At 40.5% G+C, this 19,583-nt stretch overlaps 1 protein-coding gene across 3 annotated transcripts in view; it reads left to right on the top strand.

Annotated features, from left to right (window-relative positions):
* Positions 1–14,238, top strand: part of LOC122794259 (plasma kallikrein-like) — a 943,559-nt gene extending 929,321 nt beyond the window's left edge. For all 3 annotated transcript variants that reach the window (XM_044062509.1, XM_044062510.1, XM_044062511.1), the window contains exon 15: positions 13,931–14,238. In XM_044062509.1, coding sequence (XP_043918444.1) covers positions 13,931–14,098 — 168 coding nt within the window. In that variant the 3' untranslated portion in view covers positions 14,099–14,238. The remainder of the gene's footprint in view (positions 1–13,930) is intronic.
* The last annotated feature ends 5,345 nt before the right edge of the window (positions 14,239–19,583 follow it).

The following is a 19,583-nucleotide window of genomic DNA, read 5'->3' as shown; positions in this document are numbered from 1 at the left end:
TGCACATTCTCTCAGGAAAACTGATTCACAAATACAAGTTCATAGGTTCATAGGTTCATAGATTAGTACTAGGCTAACTGCCCTTGTGGGCTATTTTCAGCCTAGTCAGTTACCCCATGTGAGAATCAAACCCTGCACCTTATGTTTGTAAGGTAAATTCCTTAAACATTATCACGTTGTCATAATCCATGTGGGTGTTAATGACCTGAGACATACCTCCCTGGATTATATGAAGAGAGACATAACAGAGGTTTCAGATTATGCATCCCAGTCAAGAATGAGCCTAGCATTGAGCAGCATTCTACCATCTCTAAGGATAATACTACAATATAAACAAAGGGTGACTGACATTAACAACTGGCTTAGTTGCTGGTGTCATCTTAAGGGAGTCCAATATTTATCAGCTTTGGAGGACATAATCAACAAATCACACTTTGCCAGGGATGATCTGCACTTGTCCCCACTAGGCGTTTGGATATTGGCCAAAATATTACCCTCCCCTATAGTGCCTTTGTTAGGCTATGCCAGTCTGATAAACCTTCCAACACAGTAAATGATATGCAACATAAACTAAAAGTGTTACTGCTCAATGCTAGGAGTCTCAAAAAGAAGCTCCACTCACTGGAAGCACTCCTCACCCAAGAAAGTGTTGACGTATGTGCAATTACTGAGACATATTTCAAAGCCATTGAATGCACCACACAAGTACAAGGCTATAATGCCTTCCATGCATGTACACCCGATATCACACAACAAGGGATAAGTGGTGGAGGTGCATTAATCTACATAAAATGTAAGCACACCTCAGGATCAGTCAAACAATATGACATGCTTCACCTACTCTAAGTCCAAATAGGCTTAGATAAAGCTCCATACTATACCATATCTTTGCTAGCTATAGGTCTCTGTCTATGACCAAGTATAACCATACCACGTACTTGAATGTACTGGAATCACTCTCAGTTCAGCCCAACACCATATTTATGTGTGATTTGAACTATCACACCATAAACTAGGATACAAACACAACCACTAACATGCAGGCTTAACGATTTCTGGATTTTGTCAATGCAAACACTCTGGAACATCTAGTCAACACACTTACTAGGGGTGCAAATATCCTGGATCTGGTACTCACCAATATGAGGGAATATTTCACCCCCCCTTGTGTAATGTCCTCACGAGTAAGATCAGATCACAAAGCAGTCACCCCTGAAATTAATATAAAAGCTGAACTCCCGGGACCCCCCATACTATTAAAAACTTTTCCAAGAGTCACTACCTCCTGTTAAGCAATGGCATAGATAAATTCCAAGCCCCCCCCCCCAAATTCAGAGAAAAAGCTGGCTTATCTGGAAGTGTTTACAAAAACCCTGTACAAGTGTGTAAAGAACTGCATAGAAACAGCACTACCAAACCAAAATAAATGTGGTGGACCCCCAATATAAATAGGTTGTACAACAAAAAATGCATGTCCAAAAATAGAAAGAGCTATGGCCAAAAGACAAAAAAAATTAGCTCAGCAGTCTCAACAAGCAGCTCAGAGGACTAATCAAGTCCACCAAACCGACTTTGTGACAAAAACAACCTACAACTCAAAAAATAACCATACAGCATTTTTCAGTTATGTATTCAAACGTAAAAGGAACACACAACAGTGAGCTGAACTAATAGTAAGTGGAACTTCCTATACTGAACTGGGGTATTTCATCTTTACTGGCCAATAAATTTAGCTCCAGATTTACCCCCTATCACCCCCAGTACCCCAGGAAATTCCCCTCTACCATTTCTCTCCCAACTATCACTAACGAACAGGTCCTCACTGCACTCTGCAGAGCTAAAAACACTACATCAATGGGTCCTGATAATATCCCAGGATGCCTCCTAAATAGCTTGCAACATAACCTGTCAGGCCAGCTAGAATCTCTATTCAACCACAGCCTCCAGAAAGGCTTCATCCCTATAGAATGGAGGACTGCAGTGATCATCCCTCTACACAAAGGCAGACAATCCACAGACCCAAGGAAATACAGACCCAATAAGTTTGACTAGTCATATGTGCAAGGCCTTGGAAAGAATTATCATGGACTTGATAAACAAAGTCATAGAAAATCTTCAAACAATGGACCCATCCCAGCTTGGTTTCATCAAGTGTAGGCCATACCTACTAAACTTGGTAGACTTGTTTGAGAAAGTCACTAGAGCCATGGATGGGGGCAAAATGGCATATGCTGCTTACCTTCACCTGGCAAAGGCATTTGACACAAACTCACAAATTAAGGCATAAATCCCTATGTCATTCAATGGACAGCCAAATGGCCTAGAGATAGGACACATGAAGTTAGAGTAGGAGAATCGACCTCCATCAAGAGGCGGCCTGTTACTAGTGGTGTCCCGGGACCTCTACTGTTTGAAATATACTTCCCAGAAGTTAAGGAAAATGTAGATGTCCTTTATCAGACCATATCTGCTGATAACTGCAAGCTGGGTACAATCATTGAATCCCCCAGAGATATAGATATCATCCAGGTTGGTCTGGTACGGTCAGATAATTGGTGTCAGAACCATGGCCTAAAATTCAGTGCAAAAAAATGCATAATTATAACTTCTGGGAAGATGACCACCCCCACATATTACCAGCTTAATAATATTCTGCTAAGAGTAGATCCAGTGATAAGGGACTTGGGAACTCAGGTTGACAGTAACCTGAACTTTGATCATCATGGTAGTATGAAAATCCTTCTGTCTGGTACAACTTACAAGTAAGGGCATAGCATCCAGATCTAAGGCAATCATAGTGATACTATACTCAACCCTCATTAGACCAGAAATTGAGTATAGTGCACTCTTCAGAATGTATCTTCCCAGGCATTTGCAACAGTTGGAGTTGCCACAGAGGTTCTTCACTGAAACAATACTTGGGAAAAAATACATCCTATGTGGACTGCCTCAGTGCCCTTTCCCTTTACTCAGTCTCCCACAGACTACTGAGGATCTGCTACATAGTCCCAAAACAAACAGCACTAGACTTACCTGATCTAAGGATCTAAACCTCTTCTGTGATGTAATCAAAACATGTTGGAGGGGAGGGGGACTGTGTCTCAGAGATTACCCCTGCTCTGGAACAGCCTCCCCTTTCATGTGAAACAGAGCTATTCCCTAAGCCTATTGAAATGCAGTTTGGACCGATGGATAGAAAATTGCAAATTCATCACATGGCTTGTCACCTGTGGCCCTTATGGAGAGGGGCAGTTTGTACTTGCTCTAAGGCAATTCTAGCCCCTGGACATTGATAATTGGGATAAGTGGATCATGTATAGCTAGGCTTATAAAAGACCCTAGGGCCCTTAGCTTTGTAAATTTTGCAATGGCCATGTGTGTTGTTGACTTCCTTCATCCAGCAGTTCTTAGATTTTTAGATATTCCTTAATTCCTTTTCAGCTCCTCAAGTGCTTCAACTGCCTTAGTGATTGTCATTTAAAATCAGATCAGAGCTATATTGGTACTCTACCCAACATGAGCACTGTGCCTTATTTTTGAAATGTATACTAAGCCTTAACAATACTGTAAAAAATGTACAAAAAGTTGTTGTTTGGGCCATAAACATGATCAGTAAGAAATTCTGCTGAGATGTTCTAAATCTAACAAAAAGTCCTCTCCCTGAAATTCTTTAAATGTCACAAAATGTTTCTAACCTAGTCTTTTACTGATTAGAACACCAGTACCCAATTTTAATTCCTTCAACATTGTCAAACCATCCCCCAGCATGCTAAGTCCCTTAATATTTAAATCTCCTTATTGTAGGGTGATCAGCCAAGGAATAAGTTGTTTTATTGTTGCATTGCACTTGAGGGTTCCGTTTTGCTGTTTTTCATTAAGATGACCAAATCATCCATTTCGAGGCAGGTGTTTGGTCTTTCTGAGTTTTGAAGCATCCAAAGTGCAATCACTTATTGGTTAGAAGGCTAAGAAGTTAGATTTTATTTTTTTCCATTGCTCTAGGAGTTAGATTTCAGTTTCTTTTCTGTTGGTATATATCCAGTGCCATTCAGGCTAAGATAAGTTATTATATTTGATTTCCTTCACTTGCAATTACTGTTTCGCTGCATTTAAGAATCTTTTAAAGTTCTTTTGGTGAAATATTTCCTGTCTCCTCTTAAGTGTTGGTTTCTAACCTATTTCCATTAAAATCACCTCGAATTAGGATGATCTAGCCAGGGAATACATTGTTGTTGCATTGCACTCGAGGATTCCTTTTTGCTGTGTTTTTACATTAAGAGGAACAGATCATCCATCTTGTGGCAAAAGTTATTTGCCTGGTCTTTCTGAGTTGGGGAATAGTCCAGAACAGGTCAAAGTGTAGTCATTCACTGGCCAGAGGGCTCAAAAGTTAGATTTCAGCTTCTCTTCTGTTGCTATATATTAGTCATGTTTGTGTAAAGCTGCTCACTGTGCAGTGGCATTTGGTAGCACCCTGTACAGACACAAATGCCTGGACAGTAAGGTTTACCTGTATAACTAGTATTATTGCTGTAACCTGCAACCTAGTGAGACTTTCTACAGAGTTAAGCTTAGAGCATCTAGCTTGTGTGTCTAACAGCACTAATAACATATCTTAGCACTATCTAACGCTATTCTGTAAGCCTAGAGACCACCCTAAGAGACCTCTGCATAACCAATCCCCCAATCCATAGTAGCCTACTACAGACCTGGATAACATGGATATGCAATTTCCAAATGTCTTCATAGCCAGCTTGGTAGATACGGGCATACTGAGAGAATGTAGCAACTGTTTCAAGTTTATAACCAACCTTTTAATCCTTAAAGAAACTAATACAGTATGCAACAGATGTACAATTTATTTGGAGGGAAAAATCTCTCCTCAAACAAGGTTGTTAAGAACAAACACAAACTACACCCACCACACATGGTGTCCACCATACACATAGACCATCTTATGCTGAGGCACTAAAAAGCAATCTTCACAAACTTCAAAGACCTCCTAAACCTACAGGTGCCAATGCCTATCCTCACCAGTCACCAAAGCACACATCAGAAGCAACACAAAGCACCGCACATGTACCTACACACCAAGGATCCCCAAGAATGAATCCCATATGGCAAACACTTTACCCAGGACTCTTGTCATAGGAGACTGCACTGAATGACACACTAACACCCTACTCACCACACTTGACAAGGAGAAGATAACAGTTAGCTGCTTATCTCGAGACATGATCTGCCAGGTCATGCATACACTCAAGTCAGTGCACCATAGGAACTAGTATGATTCCATCATAGTCCTTGTTGCTGTAAAGGACCTGAGATGTACTTCAGTGCAATATATGAAGAGAGACATTATGGCTCTCTCTGAACATGTCTCAAACAGGTACGTGCCTTGCATTCAGCAGCATTCTACCTTAACCAAGGATGATGCTGCAGTATGAGCAAAAAATGACTGACCTTAACATTTGGTTTATTTTCTGGTATTATTCTGGGGAAATTCAATATTTGTCATCATGGAAGGACATGGTTAACAGACCATGTTGCTTTGCCGAGGATGGTATGTACCTGTCCCCCTGGGCTTCTGGATATTGACTAAAACATTATCCACCCCCTTAGAGCCTTTTTAGGCAATGCTAAATTGACAAAATTACCAACTTAGCAAATAAAATCTAAAGGAATCAAAAGTGGCTCAGTGCTAGCAGCCTTAACAAGAAACTCCACACTGTGCACGCTGTCATCACTCTGGAGAATATAGGTAGCTGTGCTGTTAGCAAGACATGATTTAACGTCATAGAAAGTACTCTGGCAGTGCAAGGCTTCAGTCTCTTCCACACATTTAGCCCATGAGGTGAACAGAGAGGGACTGCAGGTGGAGGTGTCTCGATCTACATTAGCAACAAGCATTCCTCTAGGTTGTGTAAACAAGATGATGCCCTGTAGTTTATCCACATCCAGATCATGATAGATGAAGTCCCTTACCACATTCTAACAAGCTATAAGTCGCCAACTATGTCCCACGAATCCCATAGCTCATACCTAGACTGATGGAGGTACTCATCATGCAAACAAATATCCTATTCATGGGAGACTTCAACTACCCTCTATAGATTGGGAAACATAAACTGCATCCAATATCTAAGCACAATTTCCTGGACTTTATTAACACAAATACCCTTGACCAGATAGTGCACAATCCAACCAGAGGTTCAAACATACTGGACCTAGTATTCACCAATATAGGAGAGTGCTGCCCCCCTCCATACTGGTGAAGTCAGATCAAAAAGCTGTCTTTGTCAAAATAAAAATCAACTTGGAAACCCCAGAAAACCTGTAACAGTTAAAAACTATTCTAAAGCAAACCAAATCCTATCAAGTGTTAGTTTGTCAAAATTCAATGACCCTCTGAAACCTGAGTTCTACGCAAACTATATGAAATTGTTCACAGAAACCATGTACAACCATGTAAATGGCTGCATAGAGGTTGCTGTACCTACCAAAAGTAAGCCTAAAACAAACCCCAAAACAAACCACACTGGTGTAATCCTAACCTTAATAAAATAAGTAACAAAGGGTCGCAGCTTCAAAGGCAAACCAAAACTTTAATCTGTGAGCGCTTTCGTTCACTGAGATCAAATGAATTTTAGACAAATTCAAACAGTAAAACCCTTCCTTATATAACCAAGAAACCACATGACCAATAAAATGCATTACATCACAAGTTTAAAACTGATTGTTAAAAGGCATATACATATTTATAAAGATATTTACATATACTTTAAAATAATTTTTAAGCACAAAGTGGAGAATTATTAATATATAAAACACATAACAGAACACTGCACACTGCCAAAGCATTATTTTCTCTGTTTCTGTTTATACTATAAATGTGTTCATAGATTCTTTCTTTGAACCTACGATTGGTTTTTCCGATATAAAATGCCAGACAGAGTTGACATCTTGCCAAATATACCACACTTTTAGAGTTGCAGTCATATCTAGCAGTGAGTGAAAAATGCCTGTTAGCAATTGTATAGTCCCTACCTATGTCTATGTACCTGCAATAGGCACAAGCTATACATTTAACCATTCCTGGGTTCCTGTTGTACAATTTATGCTCTTTCTCTAAAATAGTTTTTAAGTTAGCTCCTTTTCTATACACAACTCTTGGTAGGGCATCTAATTTAGATCTAAGATATTAGAGAAAGAGCATAAATAATGCTTTGGCCATACACATTAGGGACAACCCTGGACACCACTTTAAATTTAAGGTGATCAACCAGGTGATGGAGGGCCCTAGAGGTGGGCATGCATCCCTTTTACTCAAAGACAAGAGTTGTGATGGTGGCAACTTACCTTAAATGTGTATAGTTACCTGGCCTTAATGAGCAGTGTTCTGTTATGTGTTTACTCAAGTTTAAAAGTTTATTACACTGAATGAATTTATGAAATTTGGTATAGAATGTCCTTATAAGATAATATAATATTTTATGTACTTATAGGTTTGTATGGATGCACCTTTTTGATTGTGTTTTATATATTAAATATGTATATGCCTTTTAACAATCAGTTTTAAACTTGTGATGTAATGCATTTTATTGGTCATGTGATTTCTTGGTTATATAAGGAGGAGTTTTACTGCTTGAATTTGTCTGAAGAAGTTCATTTGATCTGAGTGAATGAAAGCGCTCACAGATTAAAGTTTTGGTTTGCCTTTGGAGCCATGGCCCTTTGTTACTTATTTTATTTGTGCTTTATTTGTTGTTTTTTCGGTAATCCTAACCTTAACAGGGTATAAAACAAAAGGAAAAATTCATGACCAAAATAAGAAATAGCAGCTCTTATAATGACAAGAGCTCACCAATTAAACTAAAGAGGAAACTAAGAGAATGAATTAAATGCAACAGGGCCATTTACAAGGTCAAGATAGCCTCTAAGGCTAAAGACAACCATATGGCTTTCTACAGATTTGTCCAAAACCTTGAAGGTAGCAAACAACAATGTGCAGATCTGGTGGTAAATGGTACCACCTCCACTGACATAGCAAATCTGCTGGCAGACCAAGTCAGCTCTAACTTCACTCCCACTTCCCCCTGCCTCCCCCATTGAAATCCCTACTAGTATAACACCCACAACTATTAACAGGGAATGAGTCATGGTGGCACTAACTAAAGCCAAAAACCCAACCTCAGTGGCCCCAGACAATACCTGGGTTGCCTCCAAAATAGCTTGACAGATTGCCTAACAGGACCACTTGAGTCACTTTTGAACTACAGTTTCAAAACAGGCTATGCACCACTTGAGTGGAGGACTGCAACACTTACCCTCTTCACAAGAGTGGATCATCAACCAACCCCAGAAACTAAAGACCCATTAGTCTGACTAGTCTAATATGCAAAGTTATGGAACAAATTATCATAGAAATGATCAACAAAGACATTATAACCTACAGACACTGGACCCACCTCAGTTTGTTTTTGTCATAGGAAGATCATGCCTACTTAACCTGGTAGACTTCATTGAGAGAACCACCAAGGTAATGGATGAAAGGAAAACAGTACATACCACCTACATACAATTGGCTAAGGCATTCAGTACAATATCCTACTTAGGTGTTGTTGACAAACTCACTGAACTAGGCATAAATCCCTACACGATTGACTGGATTGCCAGCTGGCTCATAGATAGGACCCAAGAAGTCAAGATGGGTGAGACTACCTCCACCAAGAGACCAATCAGTAGTAGAGTACCTCAGTGCTCAGTGCTTTGCCTGCTCCTGTTTGGCATCTATGTCTTGGAGATCATGGCTAATATCAAGGGACTCTGGCTCACCAGGTTTGCAGACAACTCCAAATTGGGAGCTATCACACATTTCCCAATGACACCAACATCCTGCAAAAGGGTCTAACACAGACAAATAACTGATGCCAAAGGATCAGATTAGAACTCAAAGACCAAAAAATGAATTATAGTAACTTTTGGGAAAAAGTCCAACCAGGCTAATTACTCTATGGATAAGACACCTCTAAGAATTGATCTTGTAGTTAAGGATCTGGGAACATATGTAGACAGTGACATGACCTTTGACCAACACATCACCAGGGTAGTAAGAAAATCATTCTGTGTCACCCAACTTAAAAGTAAAGGTATAACATCCAGGTCCAAGGAAGTTATGGCACCAGTTTATTCAGGATTAATGAGTAGGGGTGGTGCAGCGGTTAGCATTGTTGCCACACAGCAAGAGGTTCTCTGGTTTGATCCTCGGCAGGGGTGCCTTCTGTGCTGAGTCTGCATGTCCTCCCTGTGGTCACGTGGGTTTCCTCCAGGTGCTCCGGTTTCCTCCCACATCCCAAAGACATGCTGTAGGTGGATTGGACACTCTAAATTGGCCCTAGGTGTGAGTGTGTGTGTGTGTGTGTGTGTGTGTGTGTGTGTGTGTGTGTGTGTGTGTGTGCCTTCCATGGAAGGTTGGGCACCCGGCTGGCATCTCAACACTGTAAAACTCTACTGCCAATCGTGACCGGACAGGTGATCCACTGTGGTGACCCCTAACCAGGAAAAGCCAAAAGAAGAAGAAGAATGAGTACAATTCCCCTTTTTGTATGCCCCTGATCAGGCATATGCAACAATTTGAATGCCCACAGAGATTTCTTATCAAGAGAATCCAGGGTATTAACACATTATCTTATACAGATTACCTTAAAGCCCTATGTATATTATCAGTCTATACAGGTTACTGACAGGTGATCTATGCCTGGCATATAAGGCATCTTCAGATCCAGCCCTGATGAACTTTTTGAAAATCCATAAAACAAATTACACCAAAAACATTAGATCAAAGACTTTGCTTGTGACATAAATGGAATATGCTGGCAAGACAGATATATGTCTCAGAGGATCCACATGTTTTGGAACAGGCCCCCCCATCCATGTGAAGCAGAGTCCATCCCTAACACTATTCAAATGTAACCTTATCCATTGGATGGGAAATTGAAATTTAACTCCCAGTCTGGCCCCATATCTCTGACAGACACCAACAGTAAATATTCCTAACATACCACACACTAAACCTTTAACAACCTGCTAACTAACATACTCTATTAAAAGATACCCATGTTACATGGTGACACAACTGGATTGGGTTGAGTGGCTAGGTTTTTAAAGGCCTTGGTGGTCATTTGTCTAGTATATACCTCTGAACCTATGAACATTCTATGACAATACTAAGAGTTGATAGGTAGGAAATGATGAAAAATGTACTCAGAATGTAGCATTCAGCACACTAGACATTAGGATTGCACAAATAACCAATAACTAGTAATTGAACACAGGCATGCAAATAAATGACTAAAAGCCATATATGAAGATACAGATAGAGAGATATCTGTCTATATCTATCTACCTATCTTTCTACCTATCTATAAGTGAGTCTACTTTGTTTCATTGAAAGCTCATTTCACTGAATTTCAATTCACTCTGACCAAATCACATAAAGCTCAAATTACTGAAAACTAATTTCATTGAATCTCATTTCACTGAAGTTAAGTACTGGTACTATGTAGAGTACTGTAAGGCAAGTAAAATGTATATGCCCTTTTCCCCACTGCAGTGTGATCTTGGAGTTAGTATATATAAATATATATATATAGTTAGAGGGGGGTGTGGGGGGCACAGCCCCCCACATTGGGGGGTGTGGTGGGTGTAGCCCTCCACTTACTTTGGGTATATATTGTCTTCTGGAAAGAGTTAGTCATTGGTGTTGTAAGTATGCATGTCTATGGTTTAAAATGTATTGTTTTGAAGCTTTCAGTGAAATAAAATATAACACCAACTAGGTTGGGGGTTACGCCACCCCAAACTTCCCTATGTTGGGGGCTGTGCCCTTCACCCCCCCCAAACTATATATACTAACTCCATGATCGCACTACAGTGGGAAAAGGGCATATACCATTTACTTGCCTTACAGGACTCTACACAGTGCGAGTACTTCACTTCAGTGAAATGAGATTCGGTGAAATGAGTTTTCAGTAATTTGAGCTTTTAGGGATTTGATCAGGGTGAATTCAAATTCTGTGAAATGAGCTTTCAGTCAAACAAAGTAGACCAATATATATAAAGACCAATTAGTATATATTTATATATGTTTATATATATATATATATATATATATATATATATATATATATGTTACTTGTAAATATTTTTGCATTATGAATATATTTCTGATACCACACTGTCTTCTGCAACTAGAACTCAGTTGTATAAATTAGTGTTTCTTATTTTTGATGTATAACTTTGTGATATTATACCATTGTAAATCTATCTCTAATTTGTAAAAGAGCTCGGTCCCTCTGTCTAACCAATCGGTACAGGTCTTTTTCCCTCCTTAGTGTTCAACCTTTCATACAAATCACTGTCTACAAAAAGCTAGATGTGTACAATGTACCTTATATTTGGGAGAGAGAGAAAGCCATTAAGATGCCCTTTTCAGTGAAGAGGCGCATTCTAAAGAAATAGCTGGTACCTTTAAAGTCAAATTATAATGACAGTTAATTGGATTTAGAAGCATTGGCAAAGAGGATTGTCCTTTTTCTATAATTCACGGTCTGGAGTAGGAAAGCTTCAGTGATTCTGAAAGTTTGCAGTTGGACATAATCAGCTGAACTGGCCCCATTGGCTCATTTTTGCCAGTCTCAACACCAAACTTTAATTCTTCTATTTCTAACTTATCAATTTTCTACTGATGTGACATGATGATGACTGCATCATATTTTCCATTTAAGGCCATGATTAATTTCACCTGGCTACGATATAAAGGAGAGGACAGTACAACTCTATACATTTAATTTTACCTGCCAGCCTTTGGACATCGTCCATTGTATTACTCATTAATGTGCTTGTTAGTGTGCAATGCCATCATGATGAAATGGTATGCCTTACTCTCAAGGGGGAGTTCAGGTCATACCATGAGTATCAAGTGGTTGAGATAGCAGCTGTCAAATTTACTCAACACACTTTGTTAATAAGGCCACTGCAGGTGTCTGTATAACTATAGAGCCTCCTCTAAAACCAGTCTTCTCAGCTTTACCACTCAATAAAGTTTCAGGAATAGACTTTCCAAATGAGCATTGTTCTTCAAGTACCTTGCAGTAAAAAATGTCTTTGCAGAAAACATCAGAACTAATAACTACAATATAAGCAGCCTTTTGATCTTACAACCACAGAGCAGTCAGGGTCTAACTACATAATAATCACACTGGCATTATCAGATTTAACTAGTGAACTACATTCAGGGCCAGCACTCAGCATGCTTGGACCCTGTCACATTTTCAGTGTATGGTCTTGTAAATAAATATAGTCACATTGAGAAGTCTTCAAAACAAATAGCGTCAAGTTCACCTGTTACTAACTCTGGGAATGCTCATATGAATTGATCAAGCATTACATACCATAATGGCAGAACAGTAAGCCCCATTCACCCACAGAGACACTTATCATTTCCAGATAATCAGCAGATGTGCAAGATACCCCTGCATTTATCCTTAGTGGCGGACTGAACTGTGCTCTTACCACAGAGGGGGTATCCACTTCAGAGTCACTACTGCTCCATTACTTGTTAGGGTGCAGTTATCTCTATATTAAAAAAATACCTCCTAGAATAATTTAGCTAACATATGGTCATTTGGATGACCAGTGGCAGCGTGTCTTCCAGATCCACAGATACTCATAGTTTCTCAAGAGGTTTTGCCAAGTAAGAGTATTCCCACACTCTATGATCCTCTCAACTGACTAGGATAAAAGTCCTCCTCTGATCAATGTCTTCACACATTTGAAAAGTAAAATGTGCACATTGTTCAGTCAAATGATCAGATGCACTACATGTATAAAAACACTGAGACAGACTCACATGAAAAGAAAACCATCTTACTGAGCTGTAAGAATACGATTTGGCAGATAGTTTAAACACACCTATGATATACAAGACTTGGTCCATATCTCCGAATAGTCAAGCACATTATCAAGACAAGAGAGTGGTACCCAAACTATTATCAGGCTTGTTAGTACTATTTCTTTAAAAATATCCTCATTGCAGAGATGGATGGTTGCAAACCATATGAGATTTTTAGTAAATATGACTGCAGTGAAGTCACCCAATAGTAGTGGCACATCCATTTGCTGATAATAAAAAGACCAACATTTTTTAAGCAATGCCATGGTTTCAAAGTTTATCAATAGGCCAAGTCATCAGGGGCTCCTTATATCTGAAGCAGAAAAACTCAGGGAGGAAACCTAGAGAGTTATAAATACAAACCATTTGAACTCGGGGTGACATTTTTATTTGCTTTTCAAATATAATGCATCAAACCATCATATATGCTGTGGACTTGGCAAACACAATCTTGCAACATAAATATACAAAGTCACCCTTTTTCTGCATATGATAATTTTATCCGTTCCCATTCACCATTGACTGTACTGTAACAACCAGCACGTTCTAATTTAGCTGCTTTCTCAGAGACAATATTTGACACACTGGTTTCACTCTCAGCTATCAGAATCCTATATTGTAAGTCTGTGCTCTCTATCTGCTAGACTTCCTTCTCAGTAACTTTCATCTTTATTACATTTATCATCATTCATTGGCACATCCAATGATAGAAAGAGAAACTCTCTAGTCAGTACAAATTTCAACACAGATTTGCCTTGCAAATACATGAAAGAGCTAATGGGACTAGCTTAACCAACAAAATGAATGAATGAATATATGAATGATGGAATGAATAAATGATGGATATACTTTTACACTGGTTTAACAATCAAGTTTATACCAATACTTAATTTTACATGTGACTAAATCTGCCCTTTTGTGATCACTGTTGCATCTCACTTGCTAATAAAATGTTTCTATTTTTCTTTGGTTTTATAGGGTGACTCAGGAGGACCTTATGTCTGTAAGAGGCTTGAGGCCTGGTATCTGATGGGAATTACAAGCTGGGGAGAAGGGTGTGCTCAAGCAGGACATCCAGGAGTTTACACACGTGTCACAGAATTCAGAGACTGGATAGAGAAATATACTGGAAACTGTAAGACCTGACTCTGTTTTAAGTGACTTGTTTCATAATCTGTCAGATATAATTATTTAATCATAGCAGGCATTATTCAGTACTATTGAGCTAAATGATGTATCATATCCAGTGTATTGTGGGGTTTGCAACCCACAACTTTTGGTAATATGTTGTGCATTAAATCTTTTTTATGAGTACCCCAGGACACATTAATAGGATTTTATTCCTAAATTTGTATGCCTAGCATGTATGATCACTGCATGACTAAAGTAGCTGTAATAGTTTCAAAAGTACACCAGCTGAATGTTCTGCTAGCTTGCTACAAGAAGGCAAAGACATTAAGAGCATAAGAGAAACTTGGGCTTAATCAGATAGGTAGCTTAATATAGTGATATTTTGCATCATGTTGTCTAGAATGGAGAGAGAGAGACAGAGAGAGAGAGAGGTCAAGAGAGGTTTGAGATAACAATACCCAGAGTAACACAGAATACACCATGTGAGAGAAGGAGAGGGAGGATGAGAAGGAAAGGCAGACCAAAATGTGTCCCCTCAGCAGTAAATAGCAAGTGATTACTAGTTAATGGCTAGAGTATGCAGACTGCAACATTTGAGAAACTCATGATGAAGGTTAAATCAAAGGTGAAATTAGTATCCATTATTAAAAAGGAAGGATCCCAGGCACTAGGTGTTATGTCATGTGACCATGACTTCTTTTAACAAGCTTTATTTAAGGAATGTTCTTTGTTAATGATTTTAATTACTTGAAAAAGCACTCTATGAAGCGTGAAAATATTTGTGTTTTGGACATGCTATATAATGAAATTATTTATTTTAATGGTTCCCAATAAGTAATTATAATTATTTCTTCTTATCAGACCCACCACTAAATAGAGTGCCCCCCTTGGAATATACAAATCCAAGCATATTGCTGCAGATACAAAAATCTAAAGGTCTTAAATCGTTAAACTATCCAACAAATTATGCTTTGAAGTAGATAAAATGTATATGAAATTTATAAGACATAGCCCCGGATTCATGAACGGCTGATTTCCATGCAGGAACAGTGTAGCTACTCCTGCATGGAAAATGGCCGCTTTGCGATCCAGGTACATGCTGTTTTCATGTGCACGAGTGGCCCTACACTGTTCCTGCACAGAAAGCAATGTGGGATGCAAATCACCTCATTTGCTGGTAAAAGCCATGCAAATTATGTGATTTTGCAATCCACGAAGCTGACCGGACTCTGTGCAGAAACAGTGTCAGAGCAGGAATGTATTCACTTAGTAACTGAAAACATTTCTAGATCTGAACAAACGGAGGCAGGACAGCTCATGGAAAGAGCATGTATTACAGTCAAACACACATGCCAATGGCCAAATATAAGGCCATTGGCATTAAAAACTGTTTTTTTTTAAATTAAACTTTTTTTTTGGCCGATCTCGGCCGTTTAAACTTAGGGCAGCAGCATGCAAATGGGATTGTGCTGAAAAAAAGAAGAGAAAAGCCAATTTTAAGTTGTCTCCATTTTGTCATTATAGTCAATGGCATACAGAACGTAAACAATACCAGGGAGCACTGGTTGTTAAGGGGAAAGGGTCCATTTAAGTGCAGTAACTAACGACCTACACACTGGGGTATGCAAATGAGGGGAGTTATACCGAATCACAGATTTCATTAAAGTGTCAGCTTGCAAGTAACCGTGTAGGTGCAGCAATACAACAGTGCAAGTGTAAGAGCTGAATGACTTCATAAGGGTGTGGGTCATGCTTGATGTAAGCTCATTGGAGCTCTGTGGCCCTTATTTGCCCTTAGCTGAGCACAGCTAAGGAAGGGGATTGTGTCAGATGTGTCTGAGCACTGTGTATATAGCCTAAACGGGTGTGTGCACCACGCACTGGGATTTAAACAAAGAAAGAAAAAAAGAGGAAATGGCAGTACTGTTTACATATGAGCACTGGGTATGTGCGGCGTGCCTTGGGGCTTACATAGGTAGGAAATGGAAGGGGAAACAGCACTAGGAAGGCAATCAAGGAGAACTAGCATAGCGGGCAGGTGGAATGTATTAGAATCACACATGCAGCAGCCCACCACAATAGTATAATCTATGTAAACACCCTATAGACTGTTTTTTCCCACAAACTTTACACCACCGGTGTACACAGATGGGGGATCTTTAACCGGCAAAACTAACTAAAAATGTTAAAGGCTGCTGCTGCTTTACTCCATCATTATGTGCTAGAGACTGAGGGTGGTGAGGAGGAGAATGCTGATGACCAACCCACAGTGAGAAGGAGGAGAAGAGTGCACAGACCCAGGGTAACCTACCAGCGGCTACATGAGCTGAAGATAGTAGAACGCTATAGGGTGGACAGGGACATTCTACAGCAAATCATTGAGTTGTGCCGGCCATGCATTACACACAGAACTAATAGAGGGGAACCCATCCCAGTGGATAACAAGGTATGTCTACGCTTAAGAATACTAGCCACAGGTACCTTCCAAAGACCAACTGGGGATATCATGGGAGTCTCACAAGCATCGGCATCCAGGGTACTCCACCATTTCCACCATTTCCTGGATGCCATGACACAACATGGCAGTGAGCACATATATTTCCCCACCGCCCGTGAGGCGCTGACCAGATGCATGTGTCTCTTCCACCGTATAGTAGAATACCCTGAAGTAGTTGGTGCTATAGACTGCATACAAATCCACATCAAAGCACCACCCAGTTAGTGGGGCAGGGTATACATAAACTGCAAGGGCTTCCCCTCCATCAACTGCCAGGTCATGTGCAATGCCCAAGGCATTATCATGAATGTGTGTGCTGGCAGCCCTGGAAGCTATCATAACTCCCCCCATCTGGCATTGCTTCACAGCTGTATCAGGCGTTTGCCAGGGGGGACATCCCATATGGCCATCTAGTGGGGGATGCTGGCTATGCATTGGAGCCGTGGCTGATGACATCCATCAGAAATGCACATGCACCTGAACAAGAACACCATAATGAGGCACACGCACAAACCAGGATCATTGTAGAGTGTGTGTTTGGCATGCTCACGTCACGGTTCCACTGCCTTGACATATCCAGTGGAGGCTTGCAGCACTCTTCAGCTACATGTACACAAATGTTCATAGTATGTGCCATTGTGCCATGCTACACAATATGATCCTCTGGAAACAACTTCAGGAGGAACAGCACAGGGCAGCGCCACACAGCCGCCCCACCATTGCCAAGGTCAGCACAGGCACAGAGGGACTCAGAGGAGGAACATCCTGAGCCTGCCCCTGTAGGCAGAAGGAAGCATGCACAGTATGCCCAGGCCTTGGCAAAGAGGCAACGCATAGCACACACACTGACACTGTAGGGACCCAGGGACTGATACCTCTCTCTGACTCGCACATACAGTAAAAGGGATGCCAAACATGACACTACCTGAGCTTTTCCTTGTATAGGGAGTGTACTATGTGTATCAAACATAGTCAGCCATCCAGCACTGTCCTCAGTACTGGCCCAGCAGCAAGGTAAGTCACCCTTCCTATCAATTACTGAATGGAGAATTATGTTCTCATACTTGTATGTATGATATGGATATAAGCATGTAAGGGAATTGAGTGGCTGAATGGGATAGCAGCAGACAGAATAACAAATGCTGGTTTCAACATACTAGGCAGCACTACACAAAGTGACAACCCCCACCGCAGTACATGTGATGACCCAAAGAACTGTGGGTGTCAATAGGTCACACATATGAATGTCTATGAGGGTCACATATCCACCACCAGCCTCACCCAGCAGGACAGGTGTAGATGACCATGAAGAAAGGCTGGGCTAAGGCCCCCAAATAATGGCAATGGTGAACAGCCCCCCACCAGACCTATACAGACATATACAACAGGTCTGGCAGTTGCATTCTAGTTCTGAAGGGTAAGAAGTCTGAAACTGAAATATATGTCATTAAGATCTAACATGTGTACTCTACTGATATGCCTCCTGTCTGCATGATAGGCCACAATTCAATATGAAATGGAAGCCAGCAGAGTAACCGAAATACCAATACAGTCATTTTCAAATGTTAAAGTCTGCAGGTGTAGCCCCAGTCATTTCAAATGTTAAAGTCTGCAGGTCTGCACCCCCAGTCATTTCAAATGTTAAAGTCTGCAGGTGTGCACCCCTCCCCCACAATCCAATGTAGAAATGCAGTAACAGATGGCCTGCAGAGCTCTCAAATGGCCTACAGTTCTTTGGCAAAGGCCCATGCCTCACCCATAGTACCAATATATGGAATGCCAGGGGGTCCCAACTAACAACCTAACAGTAATCATAAAACAAATGCAAGGCCATGTTGGCAAATGCCAGTAGCATGCCTCCCCATGTCCTACTGCAAGGACTGTGGATCAGGCCATAAATACTACTGGGATAAAGGCCCAACTATAAGGATACCTCTGAGATTTTGCTTACATAATGTTAGGTGGAGGAGAGAATAACGGGGGGGGGGTGTAGAATTATGGATGTCATGGAGTGTATGAAGTCTGAAACTCTAATGTCCGCCCATACTACTCCCGACTGCAAACCCATGAATGAATAGCTACAAAACCACTTGTAAACCACAATATGAAGGTAAACTGACCAGATATATGAGTCCTGCCTTTGGATAACCTGGGTGTATCTGTACAGCTGTGAGGTATGGCTACAGCAGGATATGGCCACTCCATGAAGTTGAGAAAAGCACAAGGAGGAGATCCTCAGCCAGCATATTAACAAGATGCTAGACCATTTACACAGAACCAGCAGTCTATCGTCTATAGCTACAAAAAAACACAAACCCCACGAAGGAAGAAACACCATTCAAAAGACAGGATAGTTTCTTTTACTAACACACTTCTGGTACCTCGGCCTCTCGCCTTCTCATGGAATACTTTTTGATACAATCCCATCACTATATATACACACCAAGTACCAATTAGTTAATTAACTAATTAAGAACCCAATTTACAACCCTATGTCACTGGGCATTAATCCCTATGTCACTCAATGGGTTGCCAACTGGCTTACTGACAGAACCCCCACTGTAAAAGTAGCTGACTCCAAATCCAGCTCCAGACAAGTGACAAGTGGAGTACCTCAGGGTTCAGACCTGGGACCGCTCTTGTTTGGCATCTACCTCTCTGAAGTACAGGCCAACACTAAGGGACTCTGGCTAACAAAGTTCATAGATGACTGCAAACTGGGAGCCATTATTGAATCCCCAAATGATGTGGATACTCTACAAAACGGCCTTACAGAAACAGATGCTTGGTGCCAGAGCCATGGGCTCAAGCTCAATGCCAAGAAATGTATAGTTATCCCCTTTGGGAAAAAACATGTACCTGTGAATTATCACATAGGTGGCAGTACACTAAACACCGAAAGTGTGATAAGAGACTTAGGGATACAGGTGGACAGTGGTCTCACCTTCAATAACCACATTGCCACAACAGAAATCCTTCTATGTGGCACACCTCATCACTAAG

The sequence above is a fragment of the Protopterus annectens genome, chromosome 2.part1 (genome assembly GCF_019279795.1).
Source record: "Protopterus annectens isolate FY-2018-M chromosome 2.part1, PAN1.0, whole genome shotgun sequence".
Lineage (NCBI taxonomy): Eukaryota > Metazoa > Chordata > Ceratodontiformes > Protopteridae > Protopterus > Protopterus annectens.
Note: the sequence above shows the minus strand (reverse complement) of the source record. Positions and strands in the feature narration are given on the sequence as shown.